Source organism: Aegilops tauschii, chromosome 3 (genome assembly GCF_002575655.3).
Source record: "Aegilops tauschii subsp. strangulata cultivar AL8/78 chromosome 3, Aet v6.0, whole genome shotgun sequence".
NCBI classification, from domain to species: domain Eukaryota; kingdom Viridiplantae; phylum Streptophyta; class Magnoliopsida; order Poales; family Poaceae; genus Aegilops; species Aegilops tauschii.
The window spans coordinates 8,832,703-8,845,943 of record NC_053037.3 but is presented as its reverse complement, the minus strand read 5'-3'; the positions used below and the strand labels follow the sequence as shown (position 1 = coordinate 8,845,943).

Genomic DNA, 13,241 nt, shown 5'->3' with positions numbered 1-13,241 from the left:
ATTTTTGTCGCTTCCGCTGTGGTTCTTACTGTTCGTGAGGTCGTACTATGCCCAGACGCAACTGTGGGACGCGGTGTAGCGTTGTGCCAGCTCGCCTCGCCCAGAGGACCACCTCGTGTTGCTTGCACCGGACCATTGGCTCACTGCCGACAACGTCCGACCTCGCCGCCAGGTAAGATACATGACAATTCCTCGCCAAAAGGTCATCATCATCGTCTCACACACCTCTCCCCTTCTCGATTGTGGCCAAGCCGGCCCCTTCTCCATCTCCGGCATGGTAGTACTTGCTTCATCTCCGGCATGGTAGCACTCGCGTCGTTACCAACACGGTGGACCAGCACATGAGCGCCCTCCCCATAACATCTCATCGGAATAACCAAAACACCACCGCCTAGGTAGCTACACTCACGCTCGCGGAGTCCACGACGCTTGTGGTCGGCATCCCGTGTGCATCGTCGCCTACGTCCTTTGTCGCACGCGCAGACAACAACCACTTCGTGCCTCACCATCTTATCCAAGGCTTCGCAGAGTCCATGTCACGCATCCTCGAGAAGGCCACACCACGCAAGCCTGCTCCGGCCGCAGCCTCTGGCAGCCAAGCCCACACACTCGCACCACCCCAGGCCGGTGCGACGTCACTCCCGCATAGCCCCTACGCCCATCTCACCTCCCGTAGCTCCTGTCGCGCTCGTAACTGGCGTTTAAGTTGCTCATACATGGTCCGTAAGAAGCTGACAGGTGGGCCCAATTTAGTGTGAAACTGGTGCAGCCATGACAAGTTCCCAATTAATATGTCGAGGGTCTTTCTTGCAAAGAATCCCACCCTCTGATATGTGCACACGCCATAGTTGTGGGCCCAACGCCAAGTCAGCACGCCACCTCAGCACCCGTTACGGCCGGAAATGGTAGAGTGACCAATTTGCTCATAAAATTGAGTGGTGTGACCGGTTCATCACATTTTGAGAGAAGAGTGACCAATGTGCTCATCTCGTGAGAGTTCAATGACCAATGGTGCGTTTATCTCTAACGGTTACTAATACTCCCTCCGTCCTAAAATAAGTGACTCGCCTTTATACTAACTTTGTACTAAGTTGAGTCATTTATTTTGAGACGGAGGAAGTATATAATATATGGGGTTCATCTGTCACATAGAGAGAAATAAAACAAAAGAAAAATATATATAGCTCAGCCGTTGATCAGGAAGAGCGTCCAGCGCACTGGAGATCGCCGTCGGCATGACCGCCGCCGCCACCGTGGCCACCGGCAGCGGCGTGGTCCCTTGCCGCTTCTTCCGCATCCGAACCCGCGGCTCTACCCTCTTCCATGCTCTCGTCGTCGCCACCGGCCACCATGGCCGCCACGGGGTCGAGCTAGGCGAGATCCTGTTTGCCCCGCCCGCGTACTCCTTGGCCTCGCCCTATGTCGCGCTGCACGCTGCGTGCGCCCGTGCCAACGCACGCCCAGCCCAGCGTCCGTCCGGCGAGCTCCGGCGCCCTCTGCACGTGCAGACCGAGCAGGATTCGGTCATGTACGGCGCAGGTATCCGCAACCCGCGCCGAGTACTGGAGGCACCTGGCGCACTCCGCCGGCGTTCGGTCCTGCGTGCACTGGCGCAGCACGAGTAACCGCTCGCCACGACCGTCCAGTCCGTGGCCGCCTGCATCTTGGCGTCGGCGCCGGAGGGAAGCGACGGCTTCTCTCGTACGGCACGGACGCACGCCGCCGGAGTGGGCTCTGTCTGGTCCTGCTGCTCCGGCTGTTCGTCGGCGAACGGCAGTGCTACGCTGGGAGCAGCACAGGCGCCCTCTCTGTCTACTCCGGCTGAGCACGTGAGTACGTGAGCAAGGCCTTTGGGCGTGGCTCCCAGGCCCAAAGCACACCGGGGCATGGATGCTGTCCTACAGAGCAGTCTTGAAAGAACACACCTATATGAGTTCTGACTGTAAACGTCGCAGTCTATGAGATTTGGGTGATCTCTAGTAAGCTCACGAAGAGACCAGGGAGTATGACGTATAAGCTCCAAACCGCGGGGTAGCCTACTGGCGGTCAGGTACTGGTTAAGACTTTAAGTGAAACCTGTTCACACAAAACTAGCAATTCAAGGCATAGTCCATTGTCAAGTTGTGAATGGATGTAGCTTAAAGTTCTAGGCAGAAGTTCAACTTAACAGTCTCTGCTGAAACACTGGTATATTAAACAAGTGATGAGAGAAGGCAAATCTCTAAATGGGTATTTGAGATCTGGTGGGGGATTGTTAGAATTAATGGGCTAGGCCCATAGCAATTTCTGAAATCTCAAAGCCCATGTGTAAAATGGCAAGTGGTGGTGCTAAGTTTAGTCCCACCTTGAAAGTTGAAGAAGAGTTGGACCTCTTTATATAGTGGGTTCTCTCCACCACTCTAAGTGGTGTGTGAAAAGAGAAAAGGAAAACCACACGCGCGTGCTCGCTCGCCTGGCCTCGCCGTGCCGTGCCGTGCCGGCGCGTACATGCGACATGCGCGTGAATGGTCCGCCGAAATCCGGTCCGTCTCCTTGCAGGAGCGCAGCTTCCTTTTGCCGTTTTATTTTTATGTCTTGGCAGACAAGTTTTTGATTTCTTGTCCGGTAAGTATACGAATTAGAAACCGAGTCGGTTTGGGATTGTGGTCGCGACACAATACCGCCTCTGGTCCTAATATATATACAGCTACCGGCTGCGGCCAGAGACACACCGAAAAACACCTAGGGTTTTGCCTCATCTCACAACTTGCGCCGCCATCGTAGTCTACTCCATCCCAAACGCCGGCGTGCATCGGCGCGTGGGAGAGCAGGTCTCCGGAACCGTTCGTCTTTGCGATCCTGCACCGGGAGAGGACGAATTAGGTTTTTGGGAAGCGCTGTGCGCGACTGCTCAAATTCGTCATCACGGGTCGTCTTCCGTCCAAGTCGGGCGGTGCTACTCATCGTCGTATTCATCGCCGTCAGCAGCAGATCGTCGCCAACATCGTCATCAACACTGTCGCACCCATAATAGCTAACGATCAGTACGTCCAACATCCTCTGTTCATGTCTGTTTCTACAGCTATTGTTACGTGTTTGCTGCTGTTATGCATGTCTTGCTGTTCTTCTAGTTTGCTAGATTATTGCATGCTAGTATCTCTTCTAGTCATGAATTATTTACTGGAATTAATCATGAACTTGCCTAATATTCCAACAATCCAAAAACCTAATTATAGGCAATTTCCTGAGTTAACTATGGCTGGATTTGCTGATGCACTGAGGCCGGATAAGTTTACCGGTGTGCACTTTAAGAGGTGGCAGGTGAAGACCACGCTCTGGCTTACTGCTCTGAAAGTTTTCCACGCTAGTGTTGGTGCTCCAGAGGGAATAACCGACGAAGATCGGAGAAAATTCCAGGAAGCCAATACTATGTTTGTGGGATGCATTCTAAGTGTTCTTGCTGACCGTCTGTGTGATGTGTACATGCACATAAACGACGGAAAAATTCTGTGGGATGCACTGAATGCAAAATTCGGTGCAACAGATGCAGGCAGTGAACTGTACATCATGGAGAGTTTTCATGACTACAAGATGGTGAATAACCGTTCTGTGGTTGAACAAGCTCATGAGATACAGTGCATTGTGAAGGAACTTGAACTCCTTAAATGTGTTCTACCCGACAAATTCGTGGCTGGGTGCATGATTGCAAAGTTGCCTCCTTCATGGAGGAATTTCGCCACAACTCTGAAGCATAAGAGACAGGAGATATCAGTTGAAAATCTGATTGCATCTCTTGATGTTGAAGAAAAAGCTCGGGCTAAAGATACCACTGAAAAAGGAGGTGAGGTTCAGCCTACTGCTAACATGGTGCAGAGGTACCCACAGAACAAGAACAAAGGGAAGAACAAACCTGTTTTCAACAAGCCTACCAAGACTACTACCTTCAAGAAGAAGAAGTTCAACAAGGCTGAGCTAGAGTGCTACGCCTGTGGGAAGCCTGGACACTTTTCCAAGGAATGCCCTGAACGTGCAGACCGCAGAGGGAAAACAAGCTCCAAGACTGTCAACATGGTGACCGCTAGCAATACTGATGGGTATGGTAATTTACCTATTGTGCTTTCAGTATTTCAATCATCTTCGTGGTGGATTGATTCGGGTGCTAACGTTCATGTGTGTGCTGACATCTCCCTGTTTACTTCTTATCAGGTCGCAAGGGATTCTTCCGTCCTAATGGGGAATGGGTCACATGCTTCTGTTCGTGGCATTGGCACGGTGGATCTGAAGTTTACTTCGGGAAAGATCGTGCAACTAAGGAACGTGCAGCATGTCCCTACTATGAACAAGAATCTAGTTAGCGGCTCCCTTCTATGTCGAGATGGATTTAAGGTAGTTTTAGAGTCCAATAAAGTAACCGTGTCAAGATTTGGACAATTTATAGGAAAAGGCTATGAGTGCGGAGGCTTGTTCCGCTTTTCTCTTTCAGATTTTTGCAATAAGTCAATAAACCAAATTTGTGCTAGTGTTAATGATGATGCAAGTATTTGGCACTCTCGTTTATGTCATATTAATTTTGGTTTAATGTCTCGGCTATCCAGCATGAGTTTAATTCCGAACTTCACAGTTGCCAAAGGTTCTAAGTGCCATAGTTGTGTGCAATCTAAGCAACCTCGAAAGCCTCATAAGGCTGCCGAGGAGAGAAACTTGGCACCTCTAGAACTCATACATTCTGATCTTTGTGAGATGAATGGTGTGTTGACAAAAGGTGGAAAGAGATATTTCATGACTTTGATTGATGATGCGACTAGATTTTGCTATGTTTATTTGTTGCAAACTAAAGATGAAGCATTAGACTACTTTAAAATCTATAAAGCTGAAGTTGAAAATCAACTAGAGAGAAAGATCAAGCGTCTTAGGTCCGATCGTGGTGGAGAGTATTTTCCAAAAGTTTTTGATGAATTTTGTGAGGAACATGGTATTATTCATGAGAGGACGCCTCCCTATTCACCTCAATCAAATGGAGTGGCCGAGAGGAAAAACCGCACATTGACTGACTTGGTGAATGCCATGTTAGACACTGCTGGTTTATCTAAGGCATGGTGGGGGGAGGCTCTATTGACTTCATGTCATGTCCTGAATAGAGTTCCCAACAATAATAAAGAGAAAACCCCTTATGAGGAGTGGGTTGGGAGAAAACCATCACTTTCTTATTTGCGCACTTGGGGATCTTTGGCAAAGGTCAATATTCCTATTCCTAAGAAACGCAAACTTGGACCAAAGACAGTGGATTGTGTCTTTCTAGGGTATGCTCAACGGAGCATTGCTTATAGGTTTTTAGTGGTAAAATCTGAAGTACCTGATATGCATGTTGATACTATAATGGAATCTCGTGATACAACATTTTTTGAGAACATATTTCCTATGAAAGATATGCATAGCATTGCTAGATTTTCTTCTGAGATAATTCCTGAATCTAGTACAACTGATGAATATTTCGAACAATCACATGAGGAAGTCCTTGAGAAGGATAACAATGAAGTTCCTAGAAGGAACAAGAGACAAAGGATTGCAAAATCCTTTGGTGATGATTTCATTGTATACCTTGTGGACGACACACCCAAGACGATTGCAGAAGCATATGCATCTCCGGACGTAGATGATTGGAAAGAAGCTGTTCATAATGAGATGGACTCAATTCTTTCTAATGGAACTTGGGAACTAACTGATAGACCATATGGTTGTAAACCTGTGGGCTGTAAGTGGGTGTTCAAAAAGAAGCTGAAGCCTGATGGTACTATTGATAAGTACAAGGCGCGGCTAGTGGCCAAGGGCTACACTCAGAAAGAAGGCGAAGATTACTTTGACACCTATTCACCCGTTGCTAGAATGACCACCATTCGAGTGTTACTTTCCTTGGCTGCCTCTTATGGTCTTATCATTCATCAAATGGATGTAAAGACAGCTTTTCTCAATGGAGAGTTGGAAGAGGAGATCTATATGGATCAGCCTGACGGGTTTGTGGTAAAGGGTGAAGAGAGAAAGGTGTGCAAGTTGTTAAAATCTTTGTATGGTCTGAAACAGGCACCTAAGCAATGGCATGAGAAGTTTGAAAGAACTCTGACTTCTGCAGGATTTGTCATTAACGAGGCTGATAGGTGTGTTTACTATCGCCATGGTGGGGGCAATAGTGTCATATTATGTTTGTATGTGGACGACATACTGATCTTTGGTACAAACATTAATGCAATTAATGAGGTCAAGTCTTTTCTATCAAAAAGTTTTGACATGAAAGATCTGGGAGAAGCCGATGTAATTCTAAACATCAAACTTATTAAGGATGAGAGTGGGATTACATTAACGCAATCTCACTATGTTGAGAAGGTCTTGAACTGATTCGGTTTTATGGATAGCAAGCCTTCTCCAACACCTTATGATCCCAGCGTGACACTCAGAAAGAACAAGAAAGAAACGAGAGATCAATTAAGATACTCTCAAATTGTCGGTTCACTCATGTACTTAGCTAGCGCTACAAGACCAGATATCTCTTTTGCTGTGAGCAAACTGAGTAGGTTCATGTCCAACCCGGGTGATGATCATTGGCATGCACTAGAAAGGGTCTTGCGCTATCTGAGAGGTACTATGAGTTACGGAATTACTTATTCAGGGCATCCTGCTGTGCTAGAAGGATATAGTGATTCAAATTGGATCTCCGATGTTGATGTACTTTACGCAACAAGTGGGTATGTATTTACTCATGGTGGTGGCGCAGTGTCATGGAGGTCTTGCAAGCAAACCATATTGACGAGGTCAACTATGGAAGCAGAATTAACTGCTTTGGACACAGCTACTGTTGAGGCAGAATGGCTGCGTGAGCTCTTGATGGACTTGCCGGTTGTTGAAAAACCTGTACCGGCTATTCTTATGAATTGTGATAACCAAACGGTTATCGCTAAAGTGAACAATTCTAAAGATAATGCAAAGTCATCAAGACACGTGAAAAGACGTTTGAAGTCTGTCAGGAAGTTGAGAAACTCCGGAGTAATAACTGTTACGTATATACAAACAGACAAAAACCTGGCAGATCCCTTTACAAAGGGACTATCACGAAATGTGATAGATATTGCATCGAGGGAGATGGGTATGAGACCCATAGATGTTACACCATAGTAGTAACCCAACCTTTGTGATCGGAGATCCCGTGAATTAGGATCTGGGAAGAACAAGCTATTGGTTAACTGAGGAGAGTAATAACTTATGATCGTCTCCAAGTGAAGATGCAAAACTCTCAGAGCTGTAAGGCTCAGATCTGTAAGGCAGGTTGGCAACATGCCTTAATGTGGTTCTATTGGCTATAATTAGCAAAGATGCTGTCCTACAGAGCAGTCTTGAAAGAACACACCTATATGAGTTCTGACTGTAAACGTCGCAGTCTATGAGATTTGGGTGATCTCTAGTAAGCTCACGAAGAGACCAGGGAGTATGACGTATAAGCTCCAAACCGCGGGGTAGCCTACTGGCGGTCAGGTACTGGTTAAGACTTTGAGTGAAACCTGTTCACACAAAACTAGCAATTCAAGGCATAGTCCATTGTCAAGTTGTGAATGGATGTAGCTTAAAGTTCTAGGCAGAAGTTCAAGTTAACAGTCTCTGCTGAAACACTGGTATATTAAACAAGTGATGAGAGAAGGCAAATCTCTAAATGGGTATTTGAGATCTGGTGGGGGATTGTTATAATTAATGGGCTAGGCCCATAGCAATTTCTGAAATCTCAAAGCCCATGTGTAAAATGGCAAGTGGTGGTGCTAAGTTTAGTCCCACCTTGGAAGTTGAAGAAGAGTTGGACCTCTTTATATAGTGGGTTCTCTCCACCACTCTAAGTGGTGTGTGAGAAAAGAAAAGGAAAACCACACGCGCGTGCTCGCTCGCCTCGCCTCGCCTGGCCTGGCCGTGCCGTGCCGTGGCGAGGCGAGGCGTACATGCGACATGCGCGTGAATGGTCCGCCGAAATCCGGTCCGTCTCCTTGCAGGAGCGCAGCTTCCTTTTGCCGTTTTATTTTTATGTCTTGGCAGACAAGTTTTTGATTTCTTGTCCGGTAAGTATACGAATTAGAAACCGAGTCGGTTTGGGATTGTGGTCGCGACACAATACCGCCTCTGGTCCTAATATATATACAGCTACCGGCTGCGGCCAGAGACACACCGAAAAACACCTAGGGTTTTGCCTCATCTCACAACTTGCGCCGCCATCGTAGTCTACTCCATCCCAAACGCCGGCGTGCATCGGCGCGTGGGAGAGCAGGTCTCCGGAACCGTTCGTCTTTGCGATCCTGCACCGGGAGAGGACGAATTAGGTTTTTGGGAAGCGCTGTGCGCGACTGCTCAAATTCGTCATCACGGGTCGTCTTCCGTCCAAGTCGGGCGGTGCTACTCATCGTCGTATTCATCGCCGTCAGCAGCAGATCGTCGCCAACATCGTCATCAACACTGTCGCACCCATAATAGCTAACGATCAGTACGTCCAACATCCTCTGTTCATGTCTGTTTCTACAGCTATTGTTACGTGTTTGCTGCTGTTATGCATGTCTTGCTGTTCTTCTAGTTTGCTAGATTATTGCATGCTAGTATCTCTTCTAGTCATGAATTATTTACTGGAATTAATCATGAACTTGCCTAATATTCCAACATTCACAAAAGAACACACCTTAGACAGTTGCAGGAACTTACCTGGAAAGAAGCTCCGTCAGCGGATCACATAGCCTCTTTGTTGGGTCAGTTTCAGCATAGAAGCAAATATTTGCGGAGACACCTTTCCATTCAGGTAAATTTTCAACAATAGACTGCACAAATATTATATGTTACACATCCGTAAATCTTTAAGAAATTGACGTTCAATCATTTACAAACTTGCAGTAATTCTCAAGCACGGAAACAACAAATGTATGTAAAGAAAATAACAAGTTATTGGAAATACCGTACCTTCTTAACAGCTTCAGAATTGACCATAACCTTCAAGTATTTCACCGAGGGATTGAAGCCATTGGGAACTCGCTCGTCAGCATACATCATTGTGTAGACAGTACCAGGTAGGTTCTTTGGCAGCTGCTTTGGCAAACCGGTATCAATTCTGCCATCGGTACAGGGTGGGTCCACCCGGTCGTGTGCTGAGTACACAAAGTGTTTGTCCTCGGAGAAGAGACTAAGTGTGTCAATAACATAATTCACAGGAATGTTGCCCCAAGGGCATTTCTCGTGTTGCCTGGTTCCAAAAAAGAGAAGTACAACAGAGTTACAATCAAATTTAATAACCCCAGTTATAAGTACAAGTACAGTCAAGTACAACAGACAGTTACCTGGGGTTGAGAACTGACACCAGGACGCCAACATTTTTACCAAATCCAGTAGTTTGCTTCATGAACATGAGTGAACTTTCACCAGAGGCCCTTAAACTGATCTTACTGCTCTTCCAAGCAATAGCCTGCACAAATATAATTACTTGCTGAACTTCAGTTTCACTGATTTGCATTAAATAATGTTTATGATAAATGATGGATTCCACAATCAACGATCATTTGTTGGTGCTTGTGCAGGAGTTAGTTTTACACTTGTAGATTATCTGTTTTGTTTTCTTTCGTTTTAATTGAGATGTCCACCTATTTTCCCTTGAACTACTGCATGCTGAATGATTCATGAAATGGATGGTATAGACATCAAGATTTTGCAGAATTCCTAGCCAGCGGTGGATCTGTGGGAACAAACAAGAATGCTAGAAGGAAAAGACTAACTAATCTATCAGATCTAAACACAAGAGGACCTCCAGCCCCAGCCCCAGCCCCCACCGAACCGGGCCCAGCCGTTCCGGCAAAAAATACCATGTAGGGCCAGAGGCGACGAAAGAACTTAATAATGCAGTTAGGTTTTCAAGTTTCTCTTACCATTTCAGCAACTGTCGAGCTATCACATATTGCTATCAGGTCGGCATCTTTCATCTCAAATAAAGCCTCGGCTACTTGCCTTCCGATGGATCCAAAGCCTTGAAAACAGAAGCAAGTTAGAAAATGTTATGCAAGTGCAGCAACATGTATTTTAAGTTTTTAACTAAGCATTAATACTCACCAATAAGTCCAACTTTGAGTTTGAATGTGGTGTTATTGTCCTGGCAGGTCGCAACCTGTTTACAACCAAAGCGTGATAAAACTGATTACCATGCTACACACCAGATCATCAAACATAGCATAACATGTTATGATATACATACCTCCCAGTGGCTCCTTTCAACAGCAAGAATTTGACGTAGCTGACGGTAGAAAGGATATACATTGAGAAAAGAATCAGTTTCCATGCCAGTAGGCTCACCTACATAAACCAGATAGAGATTGATTTAGCTGACGATGAAAAGGATATACGTTCAGAAAGGAACAATTTCCCATCCCAGTTAGATCCCCTACAATAAACCAGTAGTTTTTGTGATTAATATTCAGTGGAGAAAGGAACTGAGGCGCTGCCTTCGAACCAAACAAAAGACAATAACAGTATTGAACAGAAATAATCCCAGTACAAGGAAAGTGCGGAGTGTTTGGAATTCAAGAGGGATAATTTACGCTGCTTGGGCATCTTATTGGTGCACAACAAACCTCCAGCGAAGTCTACCAACTAGATTCTATTACATCTTAACACTAAGAATTTAGAAGCTGTCAAATGACCAGCACCATCTTCAGGTCAGACGTGACCCCCAGCTCCTCATCTAATGTGGGTTACATTGCTGCAGATCCTCTGAGCTTATTCAGTAGAGGGGTGCTAGGTGAGCAAGGCAACTCTAACGGCGTGACTGGACTGGATGCACTCTGCTTGGTGATCCACTTCCCACGGATCCTTGGCGGTGAGGTAGGGGCTCCCCAGCAGCCACCAGTCAATCCTACACCTCCCAGGCTCAGTTTGGTGCATAACCCCTGACTGAAAACACCTTCAGTGTTGTCATAAGCTGCTATCACCCCACTGTGATCTGGAAGGGGGTTTTGAGAATGCATGAGATCCTCATGCATGGCTCCTCTACCCTTTGAAGAGAATTCTCCAATTTCTCAAAGTCCTCAGTATTAGCCACACACACCCAGCCTGCTTCATGTCAATCCATTTGTACACTGTCCTCTATTCCTCTTACCCTTCCCTTCTGCAAGTTCCTCTAACTGGTTGTAATCGCTAACATACAACCAACGAATCCCTATACTCACATACAACCAACGAATTCCTATACTCTAACATACAACCTATCCCCATTCCCCAATGAAACCCTCGCAGCATCCAGTGGATCAGGCGGCACCTACTCTGTTCCTCCTATCCTTCCTCTGCTTGTGCAAGGATAATTGCTCTTCCTCAATTCCTGTAATATACTCTAGGATACAACCTATCTCCAACGAATCCCTCGCCTCAATCAACCAACGACACGGCACACCCAGCGCTGCGACTACGTACAGACCACGGTTGGGTACCGGAAGAGAGGAGGTGGTTCGAACCTGAAGGTACATCAACGAATACCCAGCTGTACAGCGAGTTGAGCATCAGAGCGCAACCCTCGCCGTCGGGATCGGCGACCTTCCCGGCCCAGCGCGCGCCGTCGGCGGCCTGCAGCGTGGCGGGCTCACCAGCCGAGAAGCGGCGCCTGGGGGTCTTCTCAGTGATCTTGAGATGCACGGTCGAGGAGCTGACCTCCTCGCGCACCGCGTGGACGGCCGCGTTGTAGGCCTGCGACCGGCAGCGAAAGCGGACGGTCTCGCCCTCCAAGTCGGCGGGGAAGGGGCCCGCGGCGGCCGTCGAGGACGACGCCCAGGCGCGCGGAGGTGGGGGCGGAGGCAGGCGCGCGGGGGCGGGGGGGGGCGGGGGCGGAGGGGGCGGGCGGCCGGCGCGCGGTGGCGGGGGCGGAGGCGGAGGGGGTCGGCAGCCGGCGCGCGGTGGCGGGGGCGGAGGCGGAGGGGGTCGGCGGCCGGCGCGCGGTGGCGGGGGCGGAGGAGACGCCGCCGAGTCCCGAGGATTTCTCCATCGGGAAGGAAACAGGGGCAGCGGGAAGCGAAATTGAAACACGGTGGGGAACGGGGCAGGGGGGTCGATGTAATTACCTAGGGTTTGGGGTGGGATTGGGGAATTTGCAAGTCGGTAACGACGGAGAGCGGTTACGGGGACGGCCACTCCCAAACTTGCGTTGCACGCTATCTAAAAACGTTCACCACGGGCACATGAACCTGGCACCCCGCTTTCGGGTGCATATCTATACAAATCGTCGCTGGATTGACACGTGTCCAATTCTTTTTTCCAAAAAGATCCTTGGATATTATTTTTTCACGGCCGTAGCCCTCTCCTCTCTCCCCCTCTCAACTTTGTCGCCGCTCCGTAGCCCCGACACATGTTTGATCTCATGTGTGGTGAAGCACTCGAGGTCCACGACTGATGTCGGGGTCGTTGTCGTTGTTGGCGGAGTCGAGGATGGCCAGCACATGCCGAGGTCGAGGTGGAGTTGGAAGCTAGGAGGGAAGAAAGTGTGGTCGGGCACGCCGAGGGGGCGGCTGAAGAGCCCGCCGTCACCATGGTCGTCTGTTGTCTTGTGGAACCATACCTGGATGACGATCGGTGCGATGGAGGTACAAGACTATGCGGGGGATGGAGGCGACATTAGGGAGGAGAGGAGACGACGGTTAGGTTAAGGGGTAGTTGCTCGGGCCTGCCTCACTCCGGTATGGTTGTCGCTCCTGCCGCAGCACGCTTTCGAGACTACAATGTGTGCCATTGGTGGGGTCTGCGCCGCCGAGTCGGCGGATGGCATCACCATGCATCACGGCGTGACTACCCTAAGAAGGTTTCGACGACTTTTGGGCCTATGGGGAGTTGAGGAGGCATGCACTAGTAGAAAACTGGGCTTTGGTCACATGCAATATTCACATTAGTCCCGGTTCAGTCACGAACCGGGACTAATGTGAGCATTGGTCCCGGTTCGTGCGGCCAGGGGCCTGCCGCGCCTCGTGGGGGCATTGGTTCCGGTTCGTCCGGACCCTTTGGTCCCGGTTGGTGGGACAAACCGGGACCAATGGGCCACGCTCCTGGCCCACCACCCTTTAGTCCCGGTTCATACCACAAACCGGGACTAAAGGGCTGGTCCTAGTTGCGGCCAGTGTTTAGTCCCACCTCGCCAACCGAAGGGTGCTCACACCAGTTTATAAGCCCGTCCCTCTCTGCCTTGTTGAGCTCCTCTCAAAGTGAAAATAGATGCCCTTATAAAGGGA

The 13,241-nt window shown here is 48.6% G+C and overlaps 1 protein-coding gene across 2 annotated transcripts; it reads right to left on the bottom strand.

Annotated features, from left to right (window-relative positions):
- Positions 1-8,666: 8,666 nt before the first annotated feature.
- LOC109737221 (uncharacterized) lies at positions 8,667-11,788 on the bottom strand. Of its 2 annotated transcripts, none has more exons than XM_045234035.2 (6): positions 10,954-11,788; positions 10,090-10,169; positions 9,909-10,006; positions 9,327-9,451; positions 8,953-9,232; positions 8,667-8,813 (listed from the first exon to the last, which is right to left on the bottom strand). In XM_045234035.2, the coding sequence occupies exons 1-6, from the start codon at positions 11,013-11,015 to the stop codon at positions 8,697-8,699; spliced, it is 762 nt and encodes a 253-aa protein (XP_045089970.1). In that variant the 5' UTR covers positions 11,016-11,788; the 3' UTR covers positions 8,667-8,696. The 2 variants fall into 2 exon arrangements, with proteins under 2 accessions (XP_045089970.1, XP_040257984.2); XM_040402050.3 differs by lacking the exon at positions 10,954-11,788 and adding an exon at positions 10,232-10,325 and having other exon boundaries at positions 10,090-10,144.
- Positions 11,789-13,241: the final 1,453 nt, after the last annotated feature.